The following is a 14,955-nucleotide window of genomic DNA, read 5'->3' on the forward strand; positions in this document are numbered from 1 at the left end:
CCCTTTGGAGCGAGTACGAAACAAGACATTAGATGACATAGTTTTGGGGTTCGGGAGAGACAGGTCGACATTTTCCAACATTTTAACACATTTTTCGATAAAATGAGTAGTCGACCTATCGAAGAAATAATCGACAGATTAGTCAACAATGAAAATAATCGTTAGTTGCAGCCCTACAACAACAGCAAAAAATTCTATCAGTCACATTCATCTTAAACTGTGTTTATTATGTGTTTTGTCCCTTTTTTGGAAAAAAAATTACACTCCAAATACGAGTGTACAGAGGTGAGAGAGAGTCCGTAAGTCTGTGCAAAAGCGTGCAAAAAAAAAGCAATTACACCAATGGATAGTTTAATGGCAACCCAAGGTTTATTAACATGATATCAATATTTCACTTGTTTAATATCACAATTATTGTTAATGTTAGTATATCTCATCACCCCTAATATCCACATTACTGATGCTTCTCTATGAAAAATGCAAAGCCAAAGTCAACCTTATCATTGCAATATCAAGATCAAGATCAAGGTACTTGGTCAAAAATATTATGTTTTATTTTCTCCATATTGCCCAGCCCTGTGTGTTAAGATAACACATTAATCCATATGTATTTTAATATCCTTGATACTGAATATTTGACCATAGCTGTGTATAAAAGCTCAGATCATACGAGGCTGAAAAGGGGTTAAAAAGGTCGTTTTGTCAGGCATGTATTCCTCTTCATATACGCAATGTTTTTAGATTAGGATTATGTATATGTGTATAAGTGTGTGTGTGTGCTGTGCATCTTTATGTCTAGAGCGATGAAGTATAGAGAGGATTGTAAATGACAGAATGATGTTCCTAGATGGATTTTCTTTCTGTCAGCTCTCCATCTGTCTACGCTCTGTGACATAACCGACCTATAAAACTCTGCTCTGAGAAACACAACTGTCGCACTAAAAGTCTCTGTGAGCACTTACACATAGTGAGGTCTAAGTTTCGCTACACATGAACGGACAGGCTGATGTTTAATTGAGTGGCAACCCAGCACAATCAATGTGTCTTTGTGAAGATATTGATCTGAACTAAGAGTGCGCCTGGAATGAAGTGGTGAGGTCAGTTTGATTAGAGCCAGAGTGGACGATTAGTCAATCAATGTTTTCCTCGCTTAGTGTCTCTGTCACTCTGCACCCACACATATCCTCCTCTTTCCCAGTTACAGATTTTGTATGGGCTAAATAGCATTTTTTAACTGTAATGTTCTTCCGTTTCTCCCCTCTCCTCAGGCTAAAACCCTCCGTAAGTTGATTCAGCAGACGTTTAAGCAGGTAGCCAATTTCAACGATGAACAGTGCATCCTTAAGTTCTTGGAGGTGCTCGCACCAGTCTACCGCTACGACAAGGAGTGCTTCAAATGTGCCCTCGGGGTAAGTTTCTTCCATTCTTGCCCTCAGTGTACCGTGTCCCTGTGAACTCTGAGAGCTCTGGTTAGTTGTGTTAAGCTGACCCCCTTTGGTGACATCAGGTACTGCATGTTTCCAAGATGATGTGATTCATGCCATGACCTTTTCTAAAACCGTTTCCTTTGAATTCTCTCCCTCCTGTGTTGAACTTTTCCTCTTTTCCTTTTTTAATTCGTATCCCTTCTCTTCTCTATTAACAGTCCAGCTGGGTGATCCAGGTGGAGTTAGCTATCGGGCCGGAGGAAGGGATCAGCTACCTCACTGACAAAGGATCCACGGTGAGCTCCTACTTAGACCACATCGTACTATGAAACCAGGTTTAACATAAGTTATGAATGGCCTCTGCATGTTATGTTCTGCGTCCACAAAATATTTAAATGTTTCTCAATATGCAGAAGGAAGCCATTATTTCACATGACGTACAGGCTTAACTCCTGAGTTAAAGATAGACATGGATATTTTATGGTTATGAATGAATATTTATGAATATTTATGTTTCCACTCTTGCTGTGTTCCTCTCTCTGTCCCCAGCCCACACATCTAGCTAATTTTAACCAAGTTCAGTCCATCCAGTACTCGGCTATGGAGGAGAAGGACAGGAAAGGGATGCTGCAGCTCAATGTAGCCGGAGCTGCTGAGGTACTACTACCCTCTCTGTAGTGTCTGTCTGTGTCTTTGTATAGATATAGACTTTGTCTCTGCTGCATTATTTGAAGCACACCTACTGTTGGTTCCTTTTAAATGCTCACTTTGTGCTAAAGATTCCCAAATTCTAAGCTATGAAAAGGAGAATGCAAGGTACAACAGTTTTCTTAACGTCTAAAAGCAGTTTGTATTTGTGTAGTCAGGATGAGCACTTCTGCCTCTAGTGAACTCTAAAGAGTGATCATAAGCTGGAGCCATCATGGCTTGGTGACTTGGCCCACTGTGTGAGTGAGTGGCTGAGATGGATACAGACAAACAGATACTAGTTGCTTTTCATATATAGATACCGTATAATGGTTCTGCTCACAGAGGATGGGTTTCGTAACACACGATGCTGTATGGAGTCTTTCTGTTTTAATGGCTTTTATAGTATTGGATTTATTCACACACACGTACACACACACACACACACACTGTGTGACGTAGGGAGCAGCTGGAAACCCCCACTATGTTGTTATGTGTAAGAGTGTGTTTGTGTCGCTGGAGATAATGGCTCTTTGTAACAGGCCTGCCATTGTGTCTGTGTGTGTATGTGTGTGTGTGTGCAGCCTCTCACAGTTACGACAGCGTCACTGACCATGGCAGAGAACTTGGCTGACTTAATTGATGGCTACTGTCGGCTCATCTCCATGGAAACACACTCTTTCATCGTCAGATTTCAGAAAGGTATGAAACAGTAGATCCCACCTGCAGAGCGCTTTAATTGTTTTGTGCTCCAAAATATACTGAATCCATCCAAAATCCATGAAAGTGAAATTTGCCACTGAGTCTCCACTTGTTAGTTTTGGAAATTAGATTCATGCCAATATCAACAGCATATATTTGACTTGCAGCAATCAGTATTGCTAAGTTATTTCATCTAGTGTTGTTGATTCTGTAGTTGTGCTGTGCTCCTGTTTATTAATACTATGCGATAAACTGAACTGTAGCACTAGTCCTCTACTATAGACATGTTGATTGTATATGACATATACCTATTCTAATGCTGTGTGAGGACTGTATTTCGTATGCAGGGAAGTAACAGCCTGTATGTAGTCTTGTACATTGTGCTTCACATTTCTCATTCTGATCTGATAATGTGTGTTTTTGTCCTCTAGAGGGAGAGAGAGCACTGCCCTCCATCCCAAAGTAAGTACCTATCTCATCCTTGGTGTTGTTACAGTAAACCTAACGTTACAGAGGTCTATAAACTGGCTCTTATCACAACTGTAAGTCATCAAATCTGTCTCGGAGATAGCTTGTTGGCTGTTTGAGGTGATTTACCTGTAGGTATACCACTCCTGTCACAGAAATCTGAAGTTTCAAGGTCAAAAAAATAATTTTCTTACTCAGTGTTTAGTGATAACAGTATATGGTTGGCATGCTACCAGGCTAATAATGATATTTTTATGACAACATTAATGTAAAATAGCTATTCATCTTGTAACCATGTGTGCTTTATAGCCTCAGTGCAGCTCTACTTCAAAATGAAAGAGGTTCAGCCTCCTCATCAATATCTAACTTAAAATTACAGCTAAAGCTCCCTGTTCTTTCATTTTTCTGGTCCATATGTAGCCTCCAGTATGACGATTCTGAACTTTGTGGCGGATTTTGTAAAGACTGTAAGCACTGTGTACCACAGGAGGTTAGCATTTCCACAAAGTAGCTAACAGGCTATTTCACCAATTCAGGTGCTTGACTATGTTAAATAGTTTGATGGTGTATTTAGCTCACACTGGTAGCACTCTTGCTGTGCAATGTACAGTATGTAGAGTGCATGCACAGTGGTTGTTACATCTCATAACAACATATTTCACATACTTGGCAGGCTAACCTCCCCATGAATTTGTCATCATGTATTATTGGTCCTTTTTTGTCTCCATAATGCTTCATGAGGATATTCTATAAGACGAGACAGCAGAAAACAGGAAACACATCTGTGGCGGCGTTTCTAGCCATCTATAAAGAGATGCATTTCCATGCGTTGAACACTAGGGGGTGGAATCTGTATACTATACTGGATTACGGACACTAAACGGAACTGTGCCAGTGAACTCAAGTTACTATTTCACAGCATAAGACATTTTGACAGTAGGAAATTTCATGTGTCATGGTTCAAACTTTGTCACTTCATTTCACTCAGCTTGCTTGGCAGAGTGGTTTGACCGCTAAGTTTAGGAAACTAATACAGGTGACTCAAAATAACACTCTTTAGTTTTAAATGTGTCATCAAACTCATGTAAGTAGTACTGAAGTGTGGGACAGCTGCCCAAACAGCTCAATGTCGAACAGGAGTTGCATCATATGTGTAAAACCCTCTGTGGGAACACTGTTGAGTATGAGTATTTGCACTCATACTCAGTATAACAGTAGGGCCAGTGTGAATTCATGTATTGTGCTTCTAGTAAATAATATAGCCAGAAGCTATTCTTATACTGGTGCTGTACTGTGGAGATCATTAATGGACATAATAAGTTGGTTAATTGACAGATAGTTAATCACCAACAATTTTGATAAATGTCAAACACTCACTGTTCCCTGCTTCTCAAATTTTCTGCTTTACTCTGTTTCATATTATAAGTTGAATATCTTTTAAATTAAGACCTCATTTTGGGCTCTGGGAAATGTCGATGGGATTTTTTTGTAGTGTTTTCAAACATTTTATTATTAAAAAAAAACCAAAACATTGCAGCCCTGTGGTCTTACATCAACATGGTGGGTCATTGTGTCCTTAAAAAATTACTTCAAACTCAAAAGACTTACCAGTTTTTAGAATAAGAGAGAAACTAAACCGTGACAACTTAATTTGAGCTCTTTTTACGAGATGTTTGGCTCAAAACTGCAGGGTCGTTAAAAAGACTTTAAGAGGAAATACTTGTACTTTGGCACAATGTAGGGCTCATTGTGTGTCTTAATCTGCAGCCATAGCAGCCTGGATGTGGTGTGTCCACATCTCACTGTCTCCAGATCAAATTCAAACACAAACCTTTTGCTTACTTTCAGTCATTTCGACTCAAATCTCTCTCTCTTTTTTTCTCCCCTCTCGCTCTGTCTGTGGTCAAATAAGGAGATAAGTTTAGGAGCCAAATATTTTCCACTTACGGTTTTTAAACACTTGGGCAGTCTCCTCCTCTTTCTCTTGGTCTCTCACTCTAAGTTTCTTTTCTTTGCTCTGTGTCTCTCCCCCTCTCTCTCTCTCTCTCTCTCTCTCTCTCTGCCTGTTGTGGTCTGTGATGTGAAGATCATAGTAGAGCTCAGATGACACAGACAGAGAGACCATGGCAAAGGCAGAGAGATAACTGAAGCAGTGAGGGTTAGTTTACAGAAGCAGTTTCAGCTTAAGAATCACTCATATGTTTGGTAAAGAGGCCTCGACTTAACCTAAGTGTGTTTGTTTGTTGTATCTGAGTGTTAACTGCTTTGACTGTTGTGTAATTGTTGTCTAATTTATTCATTTCTCCTCCAGATTGTCCAATAATGAGAAAAAATTAGAAGCTGTCAGGAGTGGAGTAAGAGCTATCTCCGTCTCAGGTAGGATAAGAAAATCATGCACACTCACTCACAGATCGACAGGTTTAGGAGCAACATGAACACAGTTTGATAGCTTCCTTGGCTCCGAGTACCGTCTTTCTTCCTGTCTTTCCATTTCCTCCAACATCTGTTTTTTCTCTCACTCATCTCTTATTGTTTTCTTCTCTGCTGGGACTGCCTCTCCCTCTCTCTCATCCTCTGTTCCTGCCTTTCTTTTGTTTACTTCCTCCTCTCCCCCGGGTCTTCCACACATCTACGTCCTCTGTACTCACATCCATTCACTCTTTTCTTTTTTCTTCTCTCACACTCTGGTCGTCTTTCCTGCCTGATTGGCTGCAGACCTAGTGACATCGACGCCTCCTAAGCCAACCAAGGCGCGGCGTTTCCTCCTCCCCTTTGTCTTCTGTTCAGATTCACCGCCCAATGGTACCCTTGGCTCTCATTGGACAGTTAGCGGAGGAGCGTGTCCACAAAATTGTGATGTGGCGGAATAAAATGCCTGATTTGATGATCATTGGGTAATGTTACTTTGCAGTAAAGATGGTGTATGGAAAAACCTCAGGAACCTCTGAAATCTGAAATAAAACTGCAGAGTAAATGCATTTTAATAAGTAAGAGATGTTTGAGGTAATATTTTGTCTTCCTGGATTGATTTAAAGCGCTAAATTGCATCCAGCAAAGGTACAAATATACATATATATATATATATATACATATATATATGTATGTATGTGTGTGTGTGTGTATATATATATATATATATATATATATATATATATATATATATATATGTGTGTGTGTGTGTGTGTGTTAAAAATATTGAGATAGTTTTGGCACCTGTTTTGGATTTGTCCATATTTTTTTTTAATATAAAATTAGATTGGTTTTGTGGATTTAATCACTTTTTCTGCTGCATCACAGTCTATCAAATTCTTAAGGATGCCCTCCTCTGCTAATCTTTGCCCTCAGTGCCTTGTTGCTTTCACTAATCTTGCGCACACACACAGACACACACACATGCCTCAACCACAGTAACTGCTTGTGTGCTGCCGCTTATAACCAAGCCAATGCTATTTAAATAAGACTGGGAAACAAATGGAAACGAATTGTGCAGCACAGGCTTTAAAACCCGAGCCTTACGTGTATTTTTACCATCAGAAATCAGTATTATTCTTTCTGTATTCAAGAAAGAGAATTTCTTCTTAGTAAAATACATGCTTTCATTGATGTTCATTGAATTAAGTGGTACTGACATAAAGAGTGAAATGGTTCCCTTGAGTTTCAGTTCAGCACATGCCTCACTGTTGAGGTCACAGTTTGGTCATTTTTAATCATCATTTTCAGTGTTTTATGTCAGTTGATTCAAAGCGGCAGAGCTTAACTCATAGCAGGGTGGCCAAGTGGTTAGAAAGATTGTTGTTCCATTTTAAAGATTCAAGTTCAACCACGAAGTATCTGCCTCATGAAAGTGTCCTCAAGCAGCCGATCAGCAACAGCTCCGGGTCATGTTTAGTGCATTACGCAGGGAAAAACAGTTTAAATTACTTATTTTAATTAAAATGTAAGCATATAAATGTGACAGAGTGTCGGGATTCTACCAAAATTGTATCCATGGATTGCATGTATGTGATATACCAAGATAAAAGGGTGACTACGTGTCCTTGTGTCTCCCTTTATGGGTTTGGCAGCGTTCCTCAGTAGCTAGCAGGACTGCTCAGAGAAAGTCATGGATCTGGACAGCAGCTGGTTTGTTGTTGAAACTTTAACAAACGATCCAAACGTTCCTTGCTGGAGGCTCCGAAAGTGACACGCAGGCATGGTCGACAGCCTTACTGCGAACTACTGTAAGTCATTAGAGCTGGTGGTAACAGTGTTAGAGTGATAAAGTATCTCACTGGATTAAAATGAGAGAACTACAGCAATAAAACAATGCATAGACATAAAGTCAACTAAGATGGACAGCTTTATTAAAAAGGTGAGAAACACTTTATAGCAGAGAATTAAAGCCACACTAACCAAGCGTGTTTTAAGATATCATAAAAGCACTTAGTGTATCAATAGCCTTCAGGATATCTGAAAGGGAAAACACAGTAAGAATATAATTTATCATTTTAACCAGATAAAATAGAGGGATTTCAGTAAAGAATGCAAGTAGAGCTGAGGGCAAGTAGCAAAGTGTCTTCACTGTGAGAAAGTGTAAAGCAAAGCAAAGCTAGGCTAAGGAAACAGGAAGCCAATGCAAGATTTAAAAAAAATAGTCTGACATTTTTGGGGAATTTTCAGATTTTGCTTTCTTGCTAAGAGACCGATCAGAGTGACACCACTTGCCTGTGCATCTGCTTAATATGAAGCTACAGCCAGATGATTAGCTTAGCTAAGCAGAGGTGCTAGTAGGTGGATTTGATTACATTTGGACAGACCCAGTCAAACAGTGCCCCCCTTCTGCTAAGCTAAGCTAACTGTCTGCAGACTATGTTTGCAGTAAAGACATGAAAGTAGTATTGACCTTCGAACACTCTGCAAGGAAGCAAATAAGTGCATATCCTAAAATGTGGAACTCTTTCTTTGAGAACCTCTTTTGGGTTAATATTCTTAAGAGACCATAACAGTAATGCAGTCTCATCAAAACCTCTGTGTAGATCCACATTTCCCCTGATAATAAAATATATGAAATAGGCTTGGGTGGTTCTCTAATTTTTAATACCTTCATACCTTCCTGAAATTTCACCAGGGTATATGGTATATGATGGTATTAGTGTGCTGTGCCACCCCCCTCACTACTACTACTACTACAGTGTAATAAATACACAAGAGAAAAATATCAAGAAAGTTATATTTTTACACTTATTTTCCACATTAAACACAGAAATACAACTGTGCACCTTCTGAATTCTAGTTTCTCTCTTTCACCGAGCTATGTCGAGCAAGTGCTGTTGCTGGCTGTTTACAGTCCTGTCACATTATCCCCACCACCAGCTGCCTTTTCTACCAGTAGAGACCAGAGACTGACCCCTGGTGGCGCATGCTGTGCACTACAAACAGTGAGTCTAATAGAGAGAGGAGCACCTGTATATTTGATGGTGCAGAAAATCATATTGTCAGGATTTTTAAATACCCGGGTATACCTTAAAACCGTGATATCGCCCAAGCCGAATATGAAACCTTAAAAACATACATCTAATGAACCTTTTTTAGATACGTGAAACACCTTGATCAAGGAGTAAGTGTTGAAAATCTAATGACGTGTCCATATAACATTTGTCTCTGGCAGAAAAGTGCTGGCAGGGCACTGGGGAGCACTGGACACGTTTTTGATGAAGCGCTGTGAGCGGTTTTTGTTTCCGTGTTAACATTATCTTGACATTAATGTTAGCTAGGTAGCTAACGTAACCCTATGTTAACCAAGGGTTGACTACACAGCTTAAGAAAAGCTAGAGACGCGTATGATGTCCATCTGATCTGCCCCCACAAATGGACTTTTCTGTCTTTGTCGTGATGGTTCCTAACTGACATATCAAGCAGCTCGGGTAGTCAGTAAGGAGCGACAGTGACGAATTTAAACTAGAGGCCCTTAAAGCGGTCGTACAAAAAAGCTTGCAAAAAAAAAACAAACACTGGATGCAATGGCTTTCTGTAGGTGGCAGCATGCGACTGCAAATGCTCTCTCCTCATCGGAAAGAACCAAAAAAAGACGTTGCGCTATGTGGGCACTCAGCCCTACTATGCTCACTGTTTACATTGCACCACTGGATCTCACATGTTACACACTGCTTCATCCTCTGCCAACCATGCATTAACTCTCCAACTCATAAATATTTACAGCTTGACGCAGACATCATACTTCATTGAAACCATACTGGAGTTGAAATGCTGCCTTGCATATTGCTGCTATCATGTATTAATTGAATTCATCTCCATGCGTCTGCACAGCATTAATAAAAGTTGTTAACTCTGCTTTTTTCACCAGAGATATTTTGGGTCTTAGCTAACTGCTCGCTGAGTGTTTGGCTTTGCATCTCTCATGTTGTTTCAAGGCTTTTCATGCTCTAACCGCTCTCTTCTCTCTCCCTCTTTTCTCCGCTCTGCCTCCTGCTTTTCTCTCCCTCGCCTTGCTGCTTTCTCTCTCTCTGTTCTCCTCCTCCCGCTGTCCCGTTTCCTGCATGCTCTCCTGGACCCTGCAGAAGATCTTAGTGGGGATGGTAAAGTTGCTGTTGTTTGTCACTCTCTCTTTGTTGTCCCTTCTTTATAGTCCTCACTCCACCAACACAACATGCAACCTCCTGTGGTAGGGTAGCGTGTGTGTGTTGGTGTGTGGGTTGATGTTTACGCATGCATTCCTACAGCTTTAATAATGGTGCTATGTGTTTATGTATGTGCTGTATAATGATTCTGTAGCTGTGTCGTTTCCCATGTTTCAGTGATCGGAAACATGAATAAATCACCCGTAGCTTTTATGAGTTTGATCTGTTAGTCGCTAGTGTGGTTATGTGTTTTTTAGATGTTTGTGTCTGAGTCTATTTGTGATTATTTTAAACTGGGTCACCCCGAAATTTGAAATATGTCTGTTTTAAACCGCAAGAACGACACAAAAAAAATAGAATTTTGAAATTAAGTGCTATTTCTCTTTAAGGGAACTTCTCCAGATCTTTTTCTCTCCACACACACACACACACACACACGCAAAATCATGCACACGTGTACTCACATACATTCACGCACACACTCATGCACACACTGGAGTAGGGAGAGGTTTGCTGGATTCAAGAGCGGGTGCATTCCTGGCTATAATGGGCTAACTAGATCTCTCTCTCTCTCTCTCTCTCTCTCTCTCTCTCTCTCTCTCTCTCTCTCTCTCTCACACACACACACACACATACATACATACACAAACACACACACGCAAACATGCATTATCCCTCCACTGATCCACTGAGAGCAGAAAGACAGAGTTAGAGCGGTCAAACTTAGAAAGGGTTGATTCTTTTAAACAAATCCCAAACCACATTTGAGCGGATATGCAGCAATACAAACAATAGACTCCACAGTTCAAACTAAGAAATATGTATGTAAAAGTCTTAATATACAGAAGAACAGAAACCATTTAAGTCATCTGCAGATTTAAAGGCAAGAAACAAACCAGAAAACGCTGAGGAAATGGTTTAAAATCAGGAAGCTGGAAGCATTTTTACAGCATGTGTGAAATCGCTGACGGCCCAAGTCAGATTCAAAGACAAAACAACAAAGAAGTTTTCCTGTTGCTTAAATGTGATGAAAAACAACTTTTATCGAAAAAACAATTTAATTTATTTCATCTAATAAAACACATTTTAGTTGCAGTGACAGATCGAGGAGAGCTGTTGCTTTTATTCCAGCGCATATGAAGATATTTTTAGAGGAGCATTAAAGGCTTGCCTCTCCTCTCATGTGAATCATAAATCATGCACAGCAATAGTTTAGCAAAAGTCATGCCCGTTTGATTAAAAGTTTCAACTTTTTCCAACCTCTTTTCCTCTGGGATATTGTACTGATAAAATAAGAATGGTAAAAGTTGTATCCTTAAAGGCTGCAGTGTTTCATTTTTTCTAGTTGAGAGTTACAGTACATAAAATGACTGGTAGCACATTCATGTCATGTCTGCTAAAAATGAAGCTGGAGACAGTTAGCTTAGCTAGGTTAGCTAAGATTTAAGATGCTGGTTGGAGGATTTTTTGTGACCTTTGGACAGTGAGGCTAGCTGTTTCCCCCTGCATACAGTCTTTATGCTAAAAGCTAAACTAACTGTTTCCTAGCTGTAGCTTCATATTCACTGTAAAGACATGAGAATCGTATCGATCTTCTTGTCTGACTCTCGACAAGAAAGCAAATGCAACCTAATTCTTTAACCATTAAAGGAGCAGTGTGTAAGATTAAGGGGGATATAGTGGCATCTAGTGGTGAGGATTGCAGATTGCAATTAGCTGAAACTTCTCTCTGTTTGAAGAAGTTTTTACCAGGAGCTGAATTATCCATCGAGGTCTTTTGTGTTGCGTTCAGGCGTTGTCACGTAAATAACAAATTCCAGCACTTGAATAGGCCATAGCACAACACAGCAGCATGTCAAGTGCGCCGAACCCAAACTAAACCCGAGCAAAATTTGTGATTTCTGATTTGTTATCCTGTCGGGCTCGGGTTGGATATCCACACTCTGGTCTTTTCCTCTCCTAATCAAACAGACCAGGTGATTAAAACCAGTAAAAACACTGAATAAAGCAGTTTAACATTACAAATCAGTATTTTTTCCTACACTGTTTAGCGGGTTGCATACGGACTGCTAGCCTAGCACCTCCTCCTCCTGTGCTCACCTGTTTTCTGATCCAGACATTTGGGTGCTTTTAACCAGGAGCTGAATTATCCGTAGAGGTCTCTTTCTCTTCTCTTGGTGATTTACAACCGGTAACAACACTGGAGAAAGCCACTTCACGTTAAAAAGTCAGTGTTTATGCAACACTGCTAATCGCGGAGAGGCTACTTACTGTGGTGAACGGCGCAAAAACTGCCTTATCTAGAGCCATTTGGTTTGTCTGTTCTGGGCTGCTGTAGAAACATTGCAGTGCAACATGGCATACTCTGTGGACGAGGACTCGCTCCCTATGTAGATATAAATGACTCATTCTAAGGTAATAAAAACACTACGGTTTTTATTTTCAAGTGATTATACACTAAAGAAAACGTATTTATAATATACAGACCATATCTGCCAATGTATCCCCCTAAATCCTACACACTGGACCTTTAAACACTTAGCAGTCCCCTTTACCACCATCCAGTGTATTATTTATCCTGCCTTACTCTGACATCTAAACTTCCAGCCACTTGTGTTGTCTTCAGCTTGTTCTACATGGCAGTCTCTACATGGCTGATTATCATGAGAAAATCAGCCGTGGGCATTAGGAGAGGATTTCTGATAAATTTAGGGACACGTTCCCACAGAGCTTGATAAGTCCTGGGCAGAGCTGCGAGGGTAGCGTTGAGGACAGCAGATGTTTGACTCTTGTTTCCAACAGCTGAGTCTGCACGCTGATTTTATTTTAAACACCACCATCTGGTTAGGATAGACTCGGTCCATCCTTCCCTTTCTTTTTTCCTGCTGGCTCTCTCCTCTCCCCGTCGCACTGCCTATCTGTCTGAATCTGCACAGATTTGATCCTAAACGTTCCCATCTGCTTACATGACAGCTAGACCCTCGATTTCTTTCTCTTCCTCTCTCTCTCTGTTCTCTCATCCTCCCTCCTGGTTCATCTATCTTTCATTTTCTACTCGTCTCTCTCAATCTCTCTCTCCTTTCTGTCTCGGTTTCTTTTTCTTTCTCTCCTCTCCTCCGCCACCACAGTTACTCCCTGCAGCCCAGCTGCTCTCACACAGACAGATATGCACAACACATGCTCAGCTGACACTCTCCGCCAAGTGTGTGTGTGTAGAGAGAGAGAGAGAGAGAGAGAAAGAGAGGAGCTACGTGGGTGTTGCTTTGCGCAGGAGTTGCCGAAACTCTATGTCAGCTCCATGCTTTATTTCTTTATGAGCAGTTTTGTTTTTTACTGCATATGTGTTTGTGTATGTCGGTGACCCTTCGTACCATAGCGGACACATGGTAAACTGAACATGTGCATGACTTTCCCATTGTTTATGTTTGTGTGAGTGTTATTTTAGTAGACTTGCGTTCCTGTGTGTGTTCCTTTTTTTCATTTTCTTGTGTTTTTTCTTTTTTTACATCGTTTGTGTGTATCTCATGTTACAGAGACCGATGACTATGCTGAGATAGTTGATGAAGAGGACACGTACACCATGCCCTCCAGTAAGTAACTTATTCAGTCTTGTCTCTTTGCCTAACATCTACCAACTCAAGAAAATAAGCTTCTGTTGCTCTGTTATTCTTCTGTCAGATGCTTACGTTCTCAAACAAACACTCATTTCGTTCCGTTATCTAAAAAAACAAGTGTTGTGTGAATCTTTCCCAAGAAACACACGCACACACACACATGGAGAACATCAGAGAAGTTGCATTAAGTCAAGAAGCGGCTAATCAAATTTAAGCCAGTTTCAGCGTCTTATATAAACAGCCGAGACACCAGCTGGAGGTCAGAGAGGCTACAACTCATACTGTGTAACTCCGGCTGGTTGGACGCACATTGCATCTGTCAAATTCATTCATATGTTAGTCGAAACCTTGAATGTGCTGGTAAGTTTGGCTGCAGCCCTGTGAGTAATGGTGGTTTCAGCTCTCTGTTCCAATGCATTTAATGTGGATGTTTGGGCCAGTACAAAGTATTCATGTATTTGATTGTGTGGCCAACTTTGAAAACGGACTGTGTTCTCCTTTCCTCCCACAGTCAGTCTTTTTCTATCTTTCTATGTCTGGCTTTATTTCTTTGTCTCTTTCGCTTTGCTTTTTTTTTTTTTTTTGGTCTCTTTCTGTCTGCGACTTCCTCTAAACAGACGTTATGCAGACATATTTTCCTACTCTGTGCCTGAGGTTGTATGTGTGTCCATGTCATACTGTCTGCTGTGTAAAATGAAGCTGAGTTACAGTAATGGCTGTATAGCAAACCTACTCTTTTAATCATGTGGCAGCATTTATTCATTAACTTATTAACTGAACATCAGGAAAGGAGTGAAACAGGTCCATTATCTGTGCCTGTAAACGTGTGTATGTGTGTATTTTCTGAGCTGATTTCAATCTTAAAGCAGCTGTCTGGCTCTCCCTCTCTTCATCTCTCTTTCTTCCTCTTTTTCCCATCGCCAACACAGTCAGCTACGGAGTAGTTGAAGGTAAAGCTCCCTGTCTCTCTCTCATTCTGTCTTCTGAAATCCTTGAGATTTTACATTTTTGTCCGTATTTTTCTTTGCTGGGCGCTTGATCACATCGCAAGGAAACATTTGCCTTGTTAGGGGATCTTCTTGTAAGTTAGTTTGTTGATTTAAACCTAACAACATCCATTGATATATGTGAGTAACTATCAATGATATGGCATTTCTATAGTTAGGAGCTATCAGTGTCTGGCAAAGAAAAATACAAAGACTCAAGGATCATGATATCAAGACTGTTGTTGACTTGTGGTCATCAGCGTTTTGTAGAGTTCATTTGGGTCTTGTGTTAAAAATGAAGGGAAGGGCCAATCCATAAACAATGCAAGATGTTACTTCATAAATACTTTAATCAGAAGTCTCCCCAGACCTCTGGAGCTAAACAATCTCACAGTGCTTGTGTTGTTTATTGGCGTGGTTCTCGTTTCAACATCATGTTGGTCATGACATTTTT

At 40.3% G+C, this 14,955-nt stretch overlaps 1 protein-coding gene across 8 annotated transcripts in view; it reads left to right on the forward strand.

Annotated features, from left to right (window-relative positions):
• The window catches only part of LOC125904231 (focal adhesion kinase 1-like), a 74,239-nt gene that overhangs the window by 38,948 nt on the left and 20,336 nt on the right, over positions 1-14,955 (forward strand). For 2 of the 8 annotated variants that reach the window (XM_049601493.1, XM_049601490.1), the window contains 9 exons: positions 1,269-1,409; positions 1,646-1,723; positions 1,977-2,084; positions 2,699-2,816; positions 3,248-3,278; positions 5,596-5,660; positions 6,000-6,086; positions 9,842-9,859; positions 13,435-13,491. In XM_049601493.1, coding sequence (XP_049457450.1) covers positions 1,269-1,409; positions 1,646-1,723; positions 1,977-2,084; positions 2,699-2,816; positions 3,248-3,278; positions 5,596-5,660; positions 6,000-6,086; positions 9,842-9,859; positions 13,435-13,491 — 703 coding nt within the window. Of the gene's footprint in view, positions 1-1,268; positions 1,410-1,645; positions 1,724-1,976; positions 2,085-2,698; positions 2,817-3,247; positions 3,279-5,361; positions 5,515-5,595; positions 5,661-5,999; positions 6,087-9,841; positions 9,860-12,319; positions 13,288-13,434; positions 13,492-14,955 lie in introns of those variants that run through there. The other 6 variants (XM_049601491.1, XM_049601492.1, XM_049601494.1 and 3 more) reach the window with 6 other exon arrangements.

The sequence above is a fragment of the Epinephelus fuscoguttatus genome, linkage group LG17 (genome assembly GCF_011397635.1).
Source record: "Epinephelus fuscoguttatus linkage group LG17, E.fuscoguttatus.final_Chr_v1".
In the NCBI taxonomy this organism is placed as follows: domain Eukaryota; kingdom Metazoa; phylum Chordata; class Actinopteri; order Perciformes; family Serranidae; genus Epinephelus; species Epinephelus fuscoguttatus.